Source organism: Benincasa hispida, chromosome 8, assembly GCF_009727055.1.
Source record: "Benincasa hispida cultivar B227 chromosome 8, ASM972705v1, whole genome shotgun sequence".
NCBI classification, from domain to species: Eukaryota; Viridiplantae; Streptophyta; class Magnoliopsida; order Cucurbitales; family Cucurbitaceae; genus Benincasa; species Benincasa hispida.
In genome coordinates this window covers 2,750,202-2,771,692 of record NC_052356.1, presented here as the reverse complement: position 1 = coordinate 2,771,692, position 21,491 = coordinate 2,750,202, and the positions used below count along the sequence as shown (strand labels likewise).

Here is a 21,491-nt window from a genome sequence, read left to right as displayed (position 1 = left end):
ACTAGTTATATATTAACTATACTTCATTACTATTAAAAAAAGATGCAGTTTGCTAAATTAATTCAATGGAAGTGTTCTTTGACTAATGACACAAAATTGACATCAAAACACTAATATACATATATATCAAACTAAAATGAAATTATACATAAAATGAAAGTGTTCGTGAACCATTGAAGTTGTTTAGATCTCGTTTGATAATCATTTTATTTTTTGTTTTTATTTTTAAAAATTAAGTTTAGGACACTACTTCTATCTCCAAATTTCTTCATTTATTATCTACTTTTCACTAATGATTTAAAAAACCAAGTCAAATTTTGAGAACTAAAGAAAAGTAGCTTTCAAAAAGTTGTTTTTTGTTTTTGGAACTTGATTAAAAATTCAACCATTAGACTTAAAGATGAAAGTTATTGTAAGAAATGTGGAGAAAATAAGTTTAATTTAAAAAACCAAAAATGAATTTGGAAGCATTTTAAACATTTGTGTATATTCTTGAATGAAAGTTATCGTTATTATTTTACCACGTTTGGTAAGAAAAGATAAATTCAATTAACGATAAGAACTAATTTATATATACTTTTTTGAAAGTACAAAGACTAAATTTAGACATTTGAAAGTATAAACGGCTAAAATGAAATGAGATCCAAAAGTAGATAAAACAAAATGAACAACCTTGATTAAGAAATTCCCATTAGATGTGGTACAACACTAGTACTCGTAAATTACAACGGTTCACATGAGGTTTTGGAGAAACATGGTTTTGAAGTTAAGTTGAACTTGAGTTTATGTACATTTACACGAATATGGTTTGGTCTCTAACACAACTAAAATATTATGCCTCAAATAATACAAAATAGTTTATCCAATCAAAGGCATGTGATATTATAAGGGATTCAATTTTAATATGGAATATATGTAGACTTGTAATTAGCAAAAATTTTGATAATTTGTGTTTCATTATTAATTTAGAAAATGATACGATGATTTGTGTTTGATCAAAATTTCTTATTCAACAACTCACCAACTTGTTCTCACTCTAAAGTAGGTTAACTTTTCGTCTCCTCTCTTCTTCTGTATGCACCAGTTTTGCAATTTCTTTACCTATTTTAGTTGTTAACATTTGAACTTTATTTACATTTTTATTCTATTTTTACTTATAATTTTACATGAATGTGATGGTGAAGATTAGATCATGTAATTTCTTTGGTCTTCATAATATAGAAAAATATATAATATGTATACATGATTTGTAAAAAAGCATATTAAGATTAGATTAGTGTTAGCAAGCATAAAAAAAAGGCATAAGCAGTTTGGAGAGACACATAAATAATGAAAATAAAATTTTACTTTAGTATGTTTTCGAAAAACAACCCACAATTATAAAAAAAACAAACTCTTAGCTTGAGTAATATGATTTTAACAATTAAAAAAACAGTTTCTTGAAATAAAATTATTACCAAATGTAAAACTTGAAATAAAATTCTTACCAAATCGATAAGAAAAGTTATTAATTCAATATACATGTATCAAATAGTAGGGGTGTTCATGAGTTGGGTTAAGTTGAAAGTTGGGTCGAAAGATTTTTTTAGACCTAACCCAATTATTCGAATGGTAAATTATTTCAACCCAAATAACTTTTATTAAAAAATAAATCAAACCCAACTCATTCATAAAATATTTGGGTTGGGTTGGTTAAGTTAATCGAATCATTTACTTATAATTTTGTTATAAAAAGTAGCAAAATGTAAATATGCAAAAGTCTAATTTAATTATTTTCATATATTGAATTAAGATTAATAACTCAATTTCAATTTATATAGTGGAAATTTTCTTAATAAAGTGTAAAGAAACTACTTTTAAGAGTGGTTGAATAATAAATTATTAAAAAAAATATTAGAATTAAATAAAATTAAAATCAATATATGTATAAATAATTGTGTTATAAGTAATACAAAAATATATTTAAAAGTTAATAATAAATTCGGGCAGGCTGGATCGGGTTATATTAGGTGAACTCATGAACCAACCCAACCCGTATAATTTTCATTTATTTGAACTCAACCAAACCAATGAGTTGATAACCCAACTCAAATCACATGAATTGGGTTGTCAAATCATCGGATTTTTTGAACACTCCTATTAAGTAGGGAGATAATAATGATAAAGGGGTCACTAAAAAGTACAATATAAAAAATATAAAAGGCTAACTCAATGTAATTGATATGTAATATGCACTTTTAAGAAATCTTAAATTTAGTCAATATTACTTGTTTATTGCTGATTTTTTTTCAAAAACTTGTTAGTTATTAACATTTTCAATCTAAAATTTGAAAATATATTCACATATTATATTATTAAGCATGGAATTATAATTATTATTTACCTAATTTTGAGAGACTAAATTGAGACAAAAATTAAAAATTTAATTTGAAAGTATATAGACTAAAATTGAATGAACCTCAAATATCTAAATCAAAATGGTATTTTTTTTTAAAAGAAGAATATATTTATTTTGGGTAACAAGATAAATGGCAAATTCAAAAAGTGAATTTTAAAAAATAGCAATACGTCTAAGAGTTTTTAAAAATAGCAAACTTATATTTTTAATTAAACAATTTAAATTATTAGAAGACCGAAATACCCCTTTACAACAAATACCTATAATTAGTTGTGATTAGAAAAATCTAAAATTTTAAAATCCCATCAACTTCATTCGATTAATAAATAAACAATAATTTACCGATAAGGATACGAATAATTTAAAACTCCAAATCCGATGATCTTATCTACAAAATTTTATAAGATCTTTTTAATCTTTTAAAATTTAGGAATTTAAGTTAGGATTTATTTTTCTGTATCTTTTCCAAATCTAGTTTTTACTTTTGTTAAACTGGTTGGTGTCTATTTATTCTCAATTTCAATAATATTCAAAATTAACACTTCTAGTTTAATTTTAAATGATGAATTAGTTAAATTTCATAAAACATTTGATAGACATTAATAATCTTTTTTTAATGTGACAAGCTCCAAGCTCTGTATTATTAACTATTCATTAAAAAAAAAAAAATCCAGTCACATAAGAAAGTTGTTAACATTTATTTATTTATTCTTATTCTCATTTAATTTTTTTAATAGAAGAAATGATAATTGAAGTTTAGTAATAACGACTTAAACAATAATGTAACAGATATGTATATTTTTTTTTTGAGAAAAAAATGTAACAGATTTAATTTCCTCTAACTTCCACATTTTTTTATTTTGGAATTTAAAATATAATTTCAAAACTTAAAAAATTTTGGCCATAAATAGAGGTTCCCTCCACCGAGTTTCTTCAGAGCAAAGAGTTGTGATTTTCAGAAACCAAAAGCTTCGAAGAACAATTCATCGATCGAAAGAGAAACTTCTCCCAATGTCGGCGTCGGCGTCTTCCTCTTCCTCTCGGCCACCGGCGGGGATGCTTCATCCTCATAGATTCATGATCGAGAAATTCATCGACGCTTTGCGCGAACAGGTAGATCATCTTCTTCCAATTCAGCCTCTGTTTTTCACGTCTCTCTGTTCCGGATTCGTTTTTTCTTTTCCCTTTCTTGAGTTCTCAGTCGTTTCTTATAGGGATTCCTTGACGAAGACTTCAATAAGCGGAGAAATCTCCCTGAGAATCAAGATTCCTTGGCTAGATTCTGCGGTGAAGCCGAACCTAAGCTCGAAACTATTGAGAAAGCTCTGTAATGATTCAAATCCTTAATTCAGATCTTGTACTGTATCACTACTTTCTTTCAATTTCTCTTATGAATCGTACGTTTTGATTATTTTAGGGCGAGTGAGAATGTGGATTTTCGTAGCGTGATTAACACCGTGGAAATGATCAGATCTGGTGCCGCAAGGTAAGGCCGACAATTCAATTTCAATTTCATGTTATGAGATCTTGAAATTCTTGTTTCAATTTCGTTTCGAAAAAGTGAATTGGAGGATAATTTGAAAGATTCTTTCTAATTATGAACTTAAAACAGAGTTGGTGGAACTCGAGTAGCAAGTGCTTGTACTGATCTGCAACAACATTGCAATAGCAATAACATTGAGGGGTAATTAAGTGTGTTTAATTAACATAATTAATTATTTAAACAACATGAACAGATTATTAATTATCGTTAATTACTTTGTATACTTTGCCAGTTCCAATGCTGCTTACAAGAAGCTCTCCTGGGAATATTATGTTCTACGTGATTGTTTCCATCACATTCTTCAGGTAAATTTTATTATACCCTTTAATTTTCTCTTTTGAATATCAATGATTTTCTTGAAATTTACAAAGATTTTAATTAATTTTTTTTGGTAATTTGTTTGTTTAGGCTGAGAGGACATTGGAAGATTAAGAGACTAATGAAGACATCAAGATTTTAGGGAATAAATAAAGCTTGTTTAGTTAATTTTTTTTTTTGTATTATATATATTTTTTAAACAAGCTTGTTTTGGAACAAACATTTACGAGAAATTGTAATTGAAATGCACTTTTTGAAATTCTAGTGATTTCTTTGTATTCTATTCTCTCTCTTTCTTGGCGTTTATTATTTCTTTGTATTGAAATGCTATTTTTAGTTAGTTAATGATTATCTTAAAAAATTATGTTAATTAATCTTGCAACTAAAATTGATCTTGTGTGTTCAAGAAATTGGGTTTTGGTTATCAAGAATGGTAAAAAGATTATTTACGAGTAATAAATAAGTGAAAAAATGAAAAAATAAAAAAAAATATATTTTATTATATTATTAGAGTCAGTTTTAAATTCCATATAAAAAAATAGAGAAAAGCTGAAAGAAATTAGCCAGAGAAAAAGATGGTTTCACTCAAAAAAATATGTTAAATATGTTAATTTTGATAATATTTTCACAATAGTTACTAAATCCTTATAAAGTCCAGTGCTAAATTCTTATTTAAGGACTAAATTGTTTCAAATTTAAAAATATAAGAATTAAATCGATAAATTTTTTGGCCATTTTTTCCTTTTATAATAACAATTTTTAGTATTTGTTTGGTGGCAATTCTGTCATTCAAGTTCAAAATTTCTATAATTCACTAAAAGCCAAATTCTCTGTTTTTTATTATAATCTCTTAGTTTCCGATATAACCATTTCTTTTTGTTTTAAAAAATTAAGCTTATTGCTTCTGTATTTTTATCATGATCGACATCTTTCTAAGTACAATGATTAAATTTAAAGTCAAATTTTAAAAGTAGAAACAAATTTCAAACACTATTTTTTTTAGTTTTCAAATTTTGGTTTTATTTTCTAAACCAGGTAAAAGGTACATATCGAATAAAAAAACTTGGAGATGAAAATAGTATTATAAGTTTAGTTTTCAAAAACAAAAATAAAAAACAAAATGGCTATCAAACGGAGACTAAACAATTTGTTTTTGGTTTTTGGTTTTCAAAAATTAATTAATCTATTTTATATCAATTTCTTACAATGATTTGAAGCTTTTTAAGTATAAGAATTGAACACTTAGTCAAATTCTAAATAAGTTTTTTAAAACTATTTTTTTTAGTTTTTAAAATTTACTTAGTTTTTTTAAATATTGATAAAAAATAAATAACAAAACAAGAAATTTAGAGATGAAAAGAGTATTTATAGGCTTAATTTTAAAAAGCTAAATATCAAAAACCAAATAGTTACATGTTGATGATTTTAAAAAGAATATCCATGTTGGGAAACAAGTTAGTATTCTTGGACCAATTGATGACAATGTGAAATTACACCACGAAAAAACACGGATGTAAAATCACATTTATTCATTCGCTCTCATTAAATATAATAGAAATAAAATGGTTAAAATTCCTTTTTGGTTATTGAACTTTCATGAAAATAATATTTTAGTCTTTTTTTCCCTTTTCTAGATTTGTAATAATTTAGTTTTTATACTTTCAAATTTATAATAATTTAGTTCTTATATTTTTAAATTTGTAACAATTTAGTCAATGAATCATAATATATATCAATTTTATAGTTTACAATTTACAACGATTTAGTCCTTATATAGTGACAAATTATATTAAGATTCAATGAAATTTCTTACTATTTTAGATTTAATGGAATTTTTCAAGCCCCCATCCTATAATTGTTATACTCAAAAAGGAGATTTAATGGAATTTTTTATACATTAATTTGATAAGCTGATTAAGGCAAGTTTGTTTGTAAATTATATAAAGTCTAAGTTGTTATATAATCAAAATTAACAATTAAGTTGGATGAATTTTTCACATGAGGGACTAAATTGTTGTAAATTTAAAAGTATAATAACTAAATTATTACAATGCTAAAGTTCAAAGAGTATATATTGTTATAAATTATATTTGAAATTCATTGACTAAAACAATCTTCACAAACCAAAGTTTAGAAATTAAATCGTTAATTCTATTAAACAAACTCGATTATTTTTATAACTAAATCAACCTGAGTATAGAAAATAAATTTAGACTAAGAAAAGAGTTAAAGAGAAAAATAGAAAACAATTGTACTTATCTCTTAAGTTTTATCTTCGAGATTTGCTTCTTCTCGTGGATATAGGTCTCTATTACAAAACCGCATAAGCGCAAAAGCGTGTGATTGTATTATTTGATTTCTTCAAACAATTAAAAATACAAATAACTAAAAGAAGGTTAATGATATGAGGGATTTACTTCGCTTGCAGACCTCTACCAATCAAATGAAATTTATAAACTACCGAACTATACTCCTACTACTACGAGCGAAAATGGGGGAAGGGGGTTGGTGTGGATAGTGATAATGCAAGAAAAATAAAAGTAGCGGGTAAATGTAATTTAGAATTGGATTTATCTAGTTTCGAGAGCAAGAGGGAACATATGTAATTTCAGTAATCGATTTTTGTTAAACATGCATTTGATTTATGCATGCACAATGGCCTAATTAACCTAACCTAACTCAACGATGCTACATGCAACCAAATCATTCGGTCAAACTAAGCAAGCGTCCCAAGTATTAACTAAAGCTTAAGCCCTAATTGAACTAAATGCATCAATCCTATTGGGTTCAAAACGGCGAAATAGAATTAACATCTTTTGCATTAAGCCCTAAGATTCCATTGTGTGATTAATTAATGGGAAATACCTACTTAATTAATCAATTTATTTTTGAATCTAGGTTTAACATGCATTCAGGTCTATGGAAAGCCTATCTTCCTAGCATACATGATTCAACCATTGGTACTTTAGTGATTTTAAGCAAGACGAACAACAAAGGAAACATGCAAACAAAAATCGATTAGCTAAGGCATACATTCATGATAGGGGCATCAATCCACACACCAACATATATTTAAATGAAACAAGATTCAAAGAAGGCATAAAACAAAATACATTCAGTCCAATCCACAAAAATCTCAAGAAAATTACATAGGTCTTGCTTCTTAACTAGAAAGAAATCTTTACCTCAACATCTCATGGATAAGAAGAAGAGGGGGAGCTCCAAATCCTTGATTACAACCCAAAACAAAATTAAAATCCTACACTAAGATGATACAAATATGAAGAAAAAGGAGAAAATTTGAAGAACTCCATGAACTTCATGCTTCCACCATGAAAAACCCTAAAAGAGAAAGAGAATATATATAGAAATCGAGGTAGCATCGCGGCGATGGCATCCTTTATTGAAGCACAAAGGGGGTAGGCAATGAAGTGCCACGCTTCGCCCTACGCGTGCGTTGTGTCTATCTATCAAAGTTCGAAGTGCTGCAACGACACAGGGTAACGTCGTGGCCCTCATGGCATTTTCTCCAAAGATGATCATGCATTCCTAACATTCTTTCATGCAAATTTCATTACAGAAAGAGTGCGCCATTTACTATCATGATAACAACAGAGCAAATGGATGACAAGCAAGGCAATCAAAGCACATAACATACTACCCAACAGGTACCCCACTCCCAACTTAAAAATATACATTGTCCCTAATATATTTCAAGTATAGCTCAGAAAGAATAAAAATAAGAAAACAAAAAACCTCCTCTGATAGCAATGTCTCGCACGAGATCATGGTGGTCAGGCTCGCCTTTAAAAAAGATGCTACCCTCTCTTCTAGGTTTAAAAGAAAAAGAAACCTAATCCAGAAAACAAATAAAGAAAGCAATAAATGTTATCACCTGGCTCCCTCTAGGAGGGGCAAATTTTTAACATCGATTCCTTGACATGACTTGTCCCCTATCCATATTTTGAAGAGAACCAGACAGGTCGAATTTGGAATTTTTAATTTTTGACAAAAAAGGTAAAAAGAAAGAATCAAAAGACTCAAGGACTGATTCAACTGAAAATAAAGACTCTGACTCAATTGACTCTTGAGAACAAGAAGAACAAAACTAAAAAATATACGATATACCAGACGATAGAATAGGGCGATGTTTTTCAACCTCTAACTCTATCACCAGGAAATCGACGGGTTTAGGCTTAGGTTCTCCATAGTCCTCACAGACTGGTTCTAGACATGGCATGCTATCCTCCAACTCTTCCTCAATGCCGACATAGATTATCTCATCATCGCACGCCTTGGTGATGTCGAAAGATGTGTGTAGCAGGGGTTCGCATCCTGTCTCAATTGAATCAGAAGATTGAGTGACTGAGTCTCTCAAACTCTGAAGATCAGTTCCAACCTCAGTCTGAAGACTAATGTTCTCCTGGAGGTCGTGCATTTCTTGCTTAAAGACAAGTTAATAGTAAGTTGTCTAATCAAATCTTCTAATGACATACCCAAGTCAACGGTGTGAGCATGCATTGACATGTCGGATGTGGCAGGGGTGAATCATAGTAGAACTAGTCCCATCCTAGGTTTCCATAGTCATAGGACTCCTCCCATCTGGGCTGATGAAAATCGTCATCCATATAACTAGGATACCCTCCCATGGAGTAGTCTCGTGGTATAGGGCTCTACTGCGAGCTTGGGCATGCCTGCTCAGGGTGATCAGTCCTACATGCTTGCACCTACTGCGGGTTACCTACAACAAACTGACTAACCAAAGAAGTTAACTCAGCAAGTTGACCTTGAAGGTCACGTGCCTCGTCACTAAGCCAAACTCGATTGTTCCCATCTTTGCTGATGATATCTGTCCATGCTTAAAATATTGACACAAAAAGAAAAACAAATCAAAAGAAAAAGAATACCCTAACTAGAAATTTAACTAATGAAACGTCAATGGCTTCCCCGACAGCGGCACCATTTTGTTCGAATCGAGAATCGATATCGTTAATTCGACTCCAAACCGAAGCAAAAGAAATTTGTAAATACCGAACTACTCCTATTAATACAAAGACATAGTAACAGTGGTAAGTCTGAGTCGATCCGCAGAGAAGTGTGATTGGTTTCGTTAAGTTAATTTTCTAACCAGAGCGATAAATGGGGGGTTTTTATGTGGAAGAGAAAACATGCGTGAAATTAAAATAAAGTGCAATGGATATATGAAACGGTAATTGATTCATTTAGTTCTCGGATCAAGTAGTCGTTCAATATAAATTAAATCAATGTTTTCAGCTAACATATCATAAATTTGAATTATGCATACATAACTACCCAATTGATGCAAATTAACTAATCTCTATTAGCCCAAAAATCAAATAATCCGAATCAATCGAGCGTCCTAATTCGTAATTAAGGCTGGAAAGTCGAGCACTAACTAACCTACATGCTTCTAGATGCAATTGGGTCCTTAGCTGTCGTAAAGAACTAGAAACACATGCATTAAGATTCGGGATTCAACTATGTTGATCAAGTGTAAGGACAACCATGTTCAAATAATCAATTTATTCTTTAAATCTGAATTAAATGTGCGATGCAAAGATTCAAAACTAGCCTATAAACCTAAGCATGTTCATCTAATCAGTACTACAAGGGTAAATTCAAAGCATGGACGATTACAAGGATGCGTGTGAGCTCAAATTTAACTAGCGAAGACATGCGTTCATGATAAGGGCATCAATCTAACACAGAAAAGTAAGTCTAAATTAAACAAGATTCAAGAAAAACATAATTCAAAATTAAAGCATAGAAATTGAACAAAAAACTCATTAAAATACAAAGAATGTTCGATCTAAGAACTAAATAAAAGATGACCTCATCGATTCATAGACAAACCGACGGGATACGTTCCAATACACGTTCATAATCCGAAAATAAAATAAAAATTAACCTAAAGATACTGAAAATTGAAGGAAATAGAAGAAGAATGAAGATTAACTTCGGCCTCTATCGATTTGGCCTCCAAAACTCGGCATATTTTGACCTAAAGACGAAGGGGAGTATTTATAGGAAAGATAGCAATGTCGCAATGCTGAAAACAGCGTTACAACGTTGGCGTTGTGCAACTTCGGAGCGTTGCAATGTTGTAAATAGCATTGCAACACTACGCATTTTGTCTTAGAGCGTCAGACTAGCGTAGCAACCCTGTGACAATGGCAGTTTCATAATTTTCACTGTTTTGAAGCCTGGCTGTTCAAATCACCTCCAAATTGCTTCAAATTAGTCCCGTTTGACTCCGATTTCTTGGTTCTACGTCCTCGGTGCATGATACCTACAAAATAAGACAATAAAAACATAAAATCTATTAACGAGCCTAAATTAAGCTAAGAATAATAGCTCTTTTTGAGAGCTTACACATGACTATGTTATTAATGCATGCAAACATATAGTATAACACTTATATTATATGATGCATGAACATGCTATAAAATTAAATCATGCAACTATGACTATGTTATTAATGCATGCAAGCATATAGTATAACACTTATATTATATGATGCATGAACATGCTATAAAATTAAATCATGCAACTATATATTATAATATTTATAATATACATTGATGCATGAATAATGAATTTAAAATTAAATCATACATCAAATGTATAATTTAAAACAATTAATGGACTGGGATTGGATATCTAAATAATTAATTAAATTAAATTAATATAATATTTATATTAATTTAATTAATAAAAAAGTCTAACTATTACAAATTAATAGTCAATCGGTTTAAAATAAATGAACCGGGTCTTGAACTGCACGAACTGAACCGTCCATCACCCGAATCAGACCCAAACCGCTCGAACTGACTGAACTGCAAGCAAACATCAGATTAGGAACTAAATCAGAGAAGAATCGATTTGTTCTTTTCGTCTTGAAGCGTAAACGCTATAGAAAGAAGAAATCATTATTCTTCTGCGGTACAGTCTGCACTGTACAGTCGTGATCTCCTTCGAATTTCCTCTGTTTTGCCCTTGATTTTTATAGAAACTCATCGGGAACAACACGAGCAACAGAAAAACAATAAATTATAGACTCGATCACAAAAATTATGCCCAAAACAGGGGCCTTTACAAACCAATTTTGAAAAATAAAGCAACAAATCTAAAAGAGTCCAATCCCAAAAACATCCATAATTGTAAACCATTCATCACATGAATAACATCACATAATGCACCCACCAAAACTCTGTAAAACAATTTTTGGAAAAAAAAATTGGACAAAAAACCTGGCTTTGATACCAATTGAAGGAACCGATGAAGGCTCCGCAGCAGAAGAGGATCAGTCCTAACTTTAATTTTTCATAGAATCCCAATTTACAGAACAAGAAAAAATTATGCATTAACAAAATATAGCATGCTTTGAGTGAATTAGGAAGAAGAAACTTACCCTTGAAGCCAATCTTCTTCGTGTAGTCCCTTGATCCGATCACGAACGTTTTGATCTTCCAATTCAATTTCCAAGAACCAGGTGAAGGAAATCGGACATGAGGATTTCCATGTGCAGCGGAAGGATTGTTCCAAATTCCATTCGTATTTGAACAACAACAATTACAGTACAAAAATGAAAACAAACTGGTCATGCACAAAACGAAATTACAGCATGCTATTCATAAGATCAAGGGAAGAATTCGCATACCTTTGAAGACTCATCTTCAAACACTCTCGATCACGAACGCTCGAATAATCAGCAAGATTGCAAACTCGAATGCTCGAACACTTCGACCGCACCACAGCACGATCACAACGACCAGAACGCTCGAATAATCAGCAAGATTGCAAACTCGAATGCTCGAACACTTTGACCGCACCACAGCACGATCACAACGACCACGAACTCAGTGATCTCCAAGATCACGAACACAGCGAACTCAACAAATGACCTCCAATAACCTCGACTATGTCGAGTTGAGTACGACACCACCACAATGGCTACCTTGATATTCTCCATTGAGAATTCAGAAGTGTGGGCTCTGTGTGGACTTGGTTAGAGGAAGAGACCGGAGGAACAATCGTGTAAACGATTGAGCAAGTGGGAGATGACAAGTCTATTGTATAGACGATGCCCAATCGTTTAGAAGAAGCTGCACGATCATTTAGCTATCGGCCAACTGAGTGAACTATCGTGTAGTATCACTCTACGATTGTCTAGTCTCTCTTCAACTGTCGTGTAGTGAATCTGATTCACTTGACAACCTTTCTGTGAGTAACTTGCCGAGAATAGAAATTCTCACAAAATCATCAACTAAATTTAGGAAAATATTTTTCTTTTTATCTCACGGTTACCATGAAACCACCAATAACCTCCCACTCAATTGGTTATTAGAGAAAAAGAGATAATTATCTAATAATTTATATTATTATAAATATATATGATAACCAACTTACCATATTATATTTATAACCTATAGTTTTAATATTTCATCTCATGAAACATATAAACCATAACTCCTTTTCAATTCCATGGTACTTAATGTAAATCTCCGTTACATTAAACCTCCACTTGATGTATCTCATACATCATACCAATCATATCATATATAATCAAATTACCTCTTGTCAATTTGAATATTTCAAATCAACACCAAGAACTGATTCTCAACTTGAATCCATTGAGCTACCAAGGGGACCTTATGGACCTGTAGCTTAGCTCTAACAGTACGTGAATAGCTGACTAAACTCTTTAGTCACGGGATTCACCATTCGTTAACTGCCAGGCACTCCACTAAAGATTGACAACTAAACTCTTCTTATTGCAGATATATTATGTGTCCATATCAACCAATCAACAGTGCGATAACCTAAGTACAACTGGGTCAATAACCGTTATGCCCCTGTAGTTATATCTAACTTCTTAAGTACCATTTATCCCTCTAATGAATATAAATCATAGTCCTATTATGACTGAGTCCTTTCTTCCAAAGAGAAGTTGTGGCCACTATGTTCAAGCCCCGGAATCAGCCCTTAAGGGAGGGAGAAATCTATCTACTTACCCCTACTTCAAGGAAGGAGTGAATTCCATCTTGTGTAACTGAGTTCTTAGCTCCCAAATCAGACAAATCCCTAAAAAGGTAGGCATGCTGAGTTGGCAATCTAGCCACTCTCACCCATACTAATCAAAGGACTGCCCTTAAAGGCAGGAGTTCCTAAAATACTCAAGATTGAGTTCATGTCACCTATGGTCGTTTAGGTGAGATGTAAGTCTCTAGTATCACAGTATCAACGACGTTATATATAGAGACGAATCATCTTTGGTTCGGTCTTATACAAACTCTTTGTATAGGACACCCCGCTCGCATGTCTCCACATGAATGGTCAGGATGTACCATCTTTAGTAGTTCACAACACTTGCAAACCTCTACAAAGTGGGTCGTATCCATAGTGTCACCAGGATCAGGTATCCCTCCTTAATGCTTATACTACCTACCTTTTTCGGTTAACCCTTAAGGCATGATCCACTTGTATATCTCATATACATGCTTAAGTTTACATACAATAACCATGGAGCTTTGTTTATTGGATATGAGTAAATGCTAAATAAAATAACTCTTATTTTATTCATAACAATGTGTATATATTACAAACTACGAGACTCCGGGAGAATTAGGACACCAATCCCAATATTGAGATCCCAAATGAAGACACCACCACTTGAGAATCTTTTGTATTCTCTTGGGATGAGATTTTGCAGGAGTGGTGGGCTCTGCACTTTTGGGAAAAGGGAGGAGAGGATGAGAGGGAGAAAATAACTCTTTTCTTCTCTGTACTTTTCTTGGAGAAAACCAGAGAAAATTCTCTGTAAAATCGGACGAAGAAGACAAATGAAAACATAAAAAACAACTTCCCCCTCTACACGACTGAATTGAGAGAATTAAGAGGAGGGAGTGAGTTGTAACTCCCACCCTTTAATTAAATTTAAATTTAAACTAATTTAATTTAATTAATAATTATAAATATATATAATAACTAACTTATATATATATATATTATGTTATATCAAATATAACCTATAGTTTTTATACTGTATCAAATACAATATAACCTATAGTTTTAATTCTCTCAATTATTTATGGGTTTTAATATAAATCACATTTATACTAAATTTAATTATATGAAATCTCATCTATATAATTAATATTTGAATCATATTCAAATATTTAATTCCTCTCAAATAAACTTTATATTATAATGTATCAAATACATTATATTAATTATATCACATATAATTAATTTAATCAATTATATCATATACAATTAATTCCCTCAATTAATTTGAACAATTCAAATTAAACAAAAAATAATTCTCAATTGAACTACAGGGGATCTTATGTATTTGCAGATTGAAGCTCTAATGGTACTTCGGTAATCAATTAAATTTTTTAATTAAATTATCCAACATCAATTAACTACATGTCACTCTACTAAAGACCGACAACTTTTTAACATTCATTTTGTTATCAAAATCCTACCATTCATTTACAACATTATGTGACCTACCTGCTAACATTAATTTAATTCCTTTTATCTTATTGTACGAAGATATACATTAGAGAGACAAGACCAACTTCAATTAAACTCCAATTGGCTGATCAATCTGTCATTTTGTCCATTTGGGTATACTACATATTTTATGGTATATATAGGTACTATTTATTTATTTTTCTTGATTATTATTATAATTATTAAATAGGAATGAAGGACGTTAGAGAAAAAACAATTACCAGAGCCAAATGTTTGTAGGTAAAGAAAACAAAAAAGAAAGGTATTGGAGTAAGAGCAAAGACAGTGAATATTAATTAAATAAAACTTTGAGAAAAATATAGAATGAGTCCAAAATGGAAGCAAAGCGTACCTTCAACGAATCAATGCTTACAAATGAAGTCGTTTACTAATTATTTAGTGCTGGAGAGAGGAGACCTACACCTATTAAGTCAACCCCATCTATTTTAAAATTAATAGCTTTAATTAGTTTAAAAACTTATTTTTTCCCCCAAAATATTTCACACTTACAATATTTATTATTTGGATATATAACGACTTATACTCTTGAAATTTATCCCTGAATTTTAGAGTAGAATCAACTTAAATTTCAAATTAATAATTGTGTTGATTTAAATTCTAAACTTTTATGAGACTCACTTCGACGTTCGGCTGACAGCGTACAATTTAGACCTTAAACTTCCATTCAAATAAAATATAATGGAGACTTTAAAAATTGATATACTTATGAAACTACAAGATTTAAATTGATACATTTAAGAAAATTCTATATTTAAATTGATACAGTTATTAGTTCGAGGCTTAAATTGATACATTTAGCAAAATTCAGGGTTTAAATTATTTAAATTGATACAACTAACAAAATTTAGAGTGTAAATTGATATTTGCTGTTATTATTTGAGTGATTTGCATGTAGTTTATATGGGTCTTTAAGCTGTTTATTTCTTCTTCTTCTTATTATTTTATGGGATCAAAGTGTTTAAATTTCTTAACTTTTTAAGAACTAATTATTTTGGTCATTACCATTATTTTACATATAATAAATATATACCATGACTTTGAGTAAATGATAAAATACGATGAATCCGTAGGTTAGCTGGAAGCTCAAAAACTAAGATTAAAGGAAAGTTTAATGGGTGGCACTTTAAATTCTCCTATTTCTAGTATAGTCTTGCAAACTTTGACCATATATATATATATATATATATTACATGCTTTTTAAATAGTCTTTACCTAATTCCCTTTTATCCTTTTATATCACTAACACATTATTGATGGAGACATTTTGTTTTTTTTACTAATTAGGATTATATGAACATTTATCTTCTCAGATTAAATGAGTTTAACAAATATATATTTAACTAATAATCTGGATTTTGTTTTTGAAATCTGTTTTTGAATTTGGTAACCAAAACAATGTAGGTTTTGGAAACTGTTATCGGTATATCCAAGTTTTTGAATTTTAAAAATTTTAAAATGAAAAATCATATTAAATAAAAATAGGAACGTTTAGAAATATAACATTTTATGTTACTAACTCAATTTATTTTTTTAAAAATTAAAATATGTAGTATGAAACAAGATCATAAATTACTTAATTAGTGAAACAAGATCATAAATTACTTAATTAGTTATAGTCAACCTAATATCTAGTACTAAGTATCTACAACTTGTTTATGGTTCATAAATATAGTATCAAACACATTTAAGACAATTGTTTAAATTAAAATCAAAATTTTGAATCTCTACTACTAAACACATATCTGAAAATATAAATAACAAAATTTTGTTTTCATTGAATCCTTTATTTTCAAAATTTTATTTTCAGATTTGCTACCAAATAAGACCCTCACTATTTATCTTTTAGTTTTGAAAAATGTGTGTTTGGTCATGGAGTTTTCAAATTCTAGTTTCTTAATGTCCGAAATTGTAAGAATATGTGCAATTGATCATCAAAATTTTGAAAAGGTACTTTTTTAGGTTTCTAAATTTCTAAAAATATGTTTAAAAAGTATTTGTAGAAAATTCTTTGTATTATTTTAAATTAGAAAAATAAATTAAAAAATTCTCTCTCTTCTCTCAAAATTATTTTTAGTTTAAACTTATTTTCTAATTCAAAAAGTCATATACTTCAGGGACATTTTAAACTCATTCTTAAAAACTCGAGAACTAAAAAATGTATATTTTGAACAGTGACAAAATGCACCTATTCTAAAAAAGTCGGACTAGAAACTTATATTTTGAAAACGTATACACCAAACACGCATATTCTTCCAAATCTAGGGACTAAGAAGATAGTTTTTCCTAAATTCTAAAAACGTCCATCACCCATTGATTCATAAAATGTTAATAATTAGTGAGAGTAAAGTTAAAATATCTTCAGATGAATGAAACTATCACCTCTTAAATCAATAATGTTATTGTAATATGCATGCAAATCATTCTTGAATAAGTATTTTTAAGAGTACAACGAAAAATAATATCAAAATCTAATTTAAACCTAGCTAGTTAATGAATATTTAAACCCTCCTTCAGATACAACCATTTGCCATGGCTGCAATTTGGAGCAAAGAGCTTCATTTTTTTTTTTTTTTAAAATTTGAACAAATTAAAGGAAAGAGCTTTGTGAAGTTTACAACAATGGATATTGACTTTTTGGGAAATTGGGAGGCCATGTGAAAGGTTTATAAATTAAATACCAAGTAAAGTTCATAATTCAATGGCTCCCCAACCAAAATAGCTAAATTTAAGGACAAACTACTTGGTTAAATTCACTATAAAAAAGAGGTAGTTTCATGCATTTTCTATAATAACACAAATTTGAAAACTAAAAAAAAATAAAATCAGCTTCCAATATGGCAAAAATTGCCATATTCCTAGTCTTGTTCTCTCTCTTCCTCTCAGCTGTGGTTGAGGGAGCTCCAAAGGCCAAGAAAGTTAAATGCAAAGACAAGAAATATCCTCAATGTTATAAATCCCAACACTATTGTCCAGCCGATTGCCTTCGAACTTGCGTCGTAGATTGTTCGTCTTGCAAACCTGTCTGCACTCCACCCCCGCCTCCGCCACCATCGCCTCCCCCGCCACCACCAAAACCGCGCAAGCTCAAATCTCCACCCCCTCCATACATCTACTCTTCCCCACCACCACCTCCTTATATTTACTCTTCTCCCCCGCCACCTCCGGTGGAAACTTCACCTCCACTCCCTCCAACTCCGACACCTCAGACATCTCCACCACCTTCTCTGTCTCCACCGCCATCGTCTGAGGCGTCGGGGCAGAAGAAAGTTAGGTGCAAGAATAGGGGCTATCCACATTGCTATGGCATGGAGCTAAGTTGTCCAAGCGATTGTCCTAGCCAATGTGAGGTTGATTGTGTTACTTGCAGTCCCGTCTGTAGTAAGTTCCTCACACCTTTATATAAGTTTATAAAGTCTAGTCTATTTGTTAAAGCAAAATTATGTCAAGCATAGCTTTCAAATATTTTGATCTTTTATATCCGTATAATTATTTTGATTTTTGACAATTAAGAATAAAAAAACTTTTTTTACCAACAAATTTTTATATTTTGCTATTCAATTTCTATTAATGTTTTAAAAAATCAAGCTATAGAACTTGAAAACTAAAAAAAGGTTGTCAAAAACTTATTTTTTTTTCGAGTCCAAGTGTTTAATTTAGGCTCCGTTTCATAACTATTTTATTTTTAGATTTTTTTTTAAAAATTAAGCTCATAGACACTACATCTATCTCCAATTTTCATTATTTGTTACTACTTTTCACCCATGGTTTAAAAACAAACCAAGTTTTGAGAAAAAAATAGCTTTCAAAAAGTTGTTTTATTTTTTTGAAATTTGGTTAAGAATTTAACCATTGTACTTACGAAAGATGCAAATCATCGTAAGAAATGTGAATGAAATAGACTTTAAAAAAACAAAAACAAAAAATCAAATAGTTATGCATATATACATATGAGTCTTGCGTTTACTTAAATATTCTTCCATTATGTACACACAGATTGCGACCGTCCAGGCGCAGTGTGCCAAGACCCAAAATTCATTGGAGGAGATGGAATCACCTTCTACTTCCATGGCAAAAAAGACAAAGATTTTTGCATCGTCACTGACTCAAACCTTCATATCAATGCTCACTTCATCGGCCGACGCAACGTCAACATGAAGAGGGACTTCACTTGGGTCCAATCCCTCGGCATCCTCTTCGACTCTCACAAGCTCTTCATCAGCGCTCAAAAAACCACAACATGGGACGATGCCAATGACCGCCTCTACCTTTCTCTAGACGATGAAAGAATCCTCCTCCCTAACCAAGAGGGTGCCACCTGGGGTAATTCAACCTCGTACGAGGGAATCACCATAACCAGGAGTAGAAACACGAATGCAGTCGAGATCGAAGTCCGTGGAAACTTCAAGATCAAAGCGGCCGTGGTTCCGATAACGGAAAAGGAATCAATGATCCACAAGTATGGGATTACACAAGAGGATTGCTTTGCACATTTGGACTTGAGTTTCAAGTTCTATGCATTGAGTGGGGAAGTGAATGGGGTTTTGGGGCAAACTTATGGTCGTAACTATGTGAGTAGGGCTAAGATGGGAGTGGCAATGCCTGTTTTGGGTGGCGATAAGGAGTTTGCTTCTTCAAGTATTTTTGCTACGGATTGTCAAGTTGCACGTTTCAGCGGAGAGTTGGATGGAAAAGACAGTTCTTTGGAGGCTGCAGCCTATGCCAATATGAGCTGTGGCAGTGACATGGATGGTCAAGGAGTTGTTTGCAAACGATAAGTTTGATTGCAACTATTCAAACCATGAATAAATTATTTATACTAATTCTACGTTAAAAATTGTTTGGAAAAATAAAAGTGGAAGTTTGTAATGTGAAATGTGTTCGATTATTTATTCTCATACGAAAAAGAATGTAAAAGGTTTTTGATATAATGCTAATTATATGATATTTGAAAATTATATATTATTGCTTCTTATGTGTAGCTTTCGGTGTATGATAGATATTGTTATGGGTAATTTCTGGAAAAAATAATAAATTCAATAAATAAGAGAAAAAAAGAAATGAGACCGAGGTTAAGATAAGAAGAATTGGACCTTTGGATCAATCCACCCCTTGGCCTTAGAGGCTAAGGAGCCCAACTAATCCACAGAGTCACCCCTTGGCTCATCCTTGACCTCTGAGCCAACCAACTCCTCGAAGTCAAAGAGCCCAATTAACAAACGGGATGTGAGGGGCATTTTTGGCCAACCCCACCCCTTGGCTCATCTTCGGCCTCTTGGAGTCGAGAAGCCCAATTAAACCCAAGTTCATCCCCGACCTTTAAGGTTGACCACTTCCTTGGTCTTGGCCTGTGGCTAGCATATGGGGCATGTCCGACACCCTTATGGTCCAATAAAATCACAAATTATCTTATTAGATAAGGAGATAACCAAATTCTTGAAAGAGGTAGGAGAAAATACAAGTGAACTCCTTCTATAAGTACATATCATTATAACTCATAGCGAGGTAATTTGAATTATACTCTTAAACTCCCTAGTTTCCACGTTCTTTTACTCTCAGACTTATGTATAAGAGTGTTTGTGGTAGACATCACACTAATGTGCAAGTTTTCTCTTTTGTAAATCACGTTATTTTATGTTTCAAATAAATTCATTGTTGATGTCAAATAAAAGTCAGATACATTTTCTTGTTTTGGATCTTGGCTATGATTATATTCTTGAGTTATTTAACATACCATTGCAATTTATAACTAAGTGAAGCAATGAGCTCTTTTTTTTTTTTTTTTTTTTTTTTTTTTTTTTTTTTTTTTTTTTTTTTTTTTTTTTTTAGTTTTCTTTTTATAATAACATGTGGAGATTGGAGATTGATAACTATGGATATATGTTTCAAGAAGTTAAACTCTGTTAATAATGAACTTTTATTTAGCATGGATTGATGGATTTACTGTTTATACTCATTTATTCTTTTTGGACTTTGACACATAGATGGAAGAGTTCGGAAGGGTTATAGTTTATGATATACTAGATATCTTTAGTTTTTCTTGTTAATCAAATTTACTTATGTTATAGTTAGAGGGAAAGTATTTCATGTTTATATATGAAGTTATGGTTCTTTTCCCACTAGATTAATTGTTTTTTCTCTTTCCATTGTAGTCTTAATAATTTCATGGGTTTCTGACGACGACGACAATTGTTTTCAAATATAGTAAAATGAGTCAACTTATTTACAAAATATAACAAAATGTCACTGTCTATCAATGATAGAAAGTGATTAACGCTGATAAACATTTATTAGTGTCAGTGATAGACACTGATAGACATTTTCACTATTTATCACTGAAAGATAGTAACATTTTACTATATTGAGAAATATGTTTAGCAGTTTTGTCATTTAGAACAATTACCCTAAGGACTGTTTTCAAATATAAGAAAATGAACAAAAATATTTACAAATAATAGCAAAATATCATAGTCTATTTGTTGGATCGAGGAATCCTCAGTTTGACCAAGATGGGGAGGGTATCCCTGACCCCGAACCCTCTACTTTTTACATTTAGCCTAGTTTTTCATTTAGCCCAATCTAAGCCAAAGTAAAGTATCTAAGTCCAAACCAAAGAGAATTTTAGGATTTTTTTTCTTAAATAGATCCCCATGGAGAAACAAAGGGAAACAT

The 21,491-nt window shown here is 31.1% G+C and overlaps 2 protein-coding genes across 2 annotated transcripts; both read left to right on the top strand.

The window, feature by feature from the left end:
* Window positions 1-3,331: 3,331 nt before the first annotated feature.
* LOC120083733 (histidine-containing phosphotransfer protein 1-like) lies at window positions 3,332-4,542 on the top strand. The gene is made up of 6 exons (XM_039039587.1): window positions 3,332-3,511; window positions 3,613-3,725; window positions 3,816-3,884; window positions 4,011-4,082; window positions 4,174-4,246; window positions 4,350-4,542. The coding sequence occupies exons 1-6, from the start codon at window positions 3,410-3,412 to the stop codon at window positions 4,371-4,373; spliced, it is 453 nt and encodes a 150-aa protein (XP_038895515.1). The 5' UTR covers window positions 3,332-3,409; the 3' UTR covers window positions 4,374-4,542.
* Window positions 4,543-17,656: 13,114 nt separating this feature from the next.
* Window positions 17,657-19,597, top strand: LOC120083110. The gene is made up of 2 exons (XM_039038668.1): window positions 17,657-18,200; window positions 18,816-19,597. Exons 1-2 carry the CDS (start codon window positions 17,657-17,659, stop codon window positions 19,595-19,597), a joined length of 1,326 nt encoding a protein of 441 aa, XP_038894596.1.
* Window positions 19,598-21,491: the final 1,894 nt, after the last annotated feature.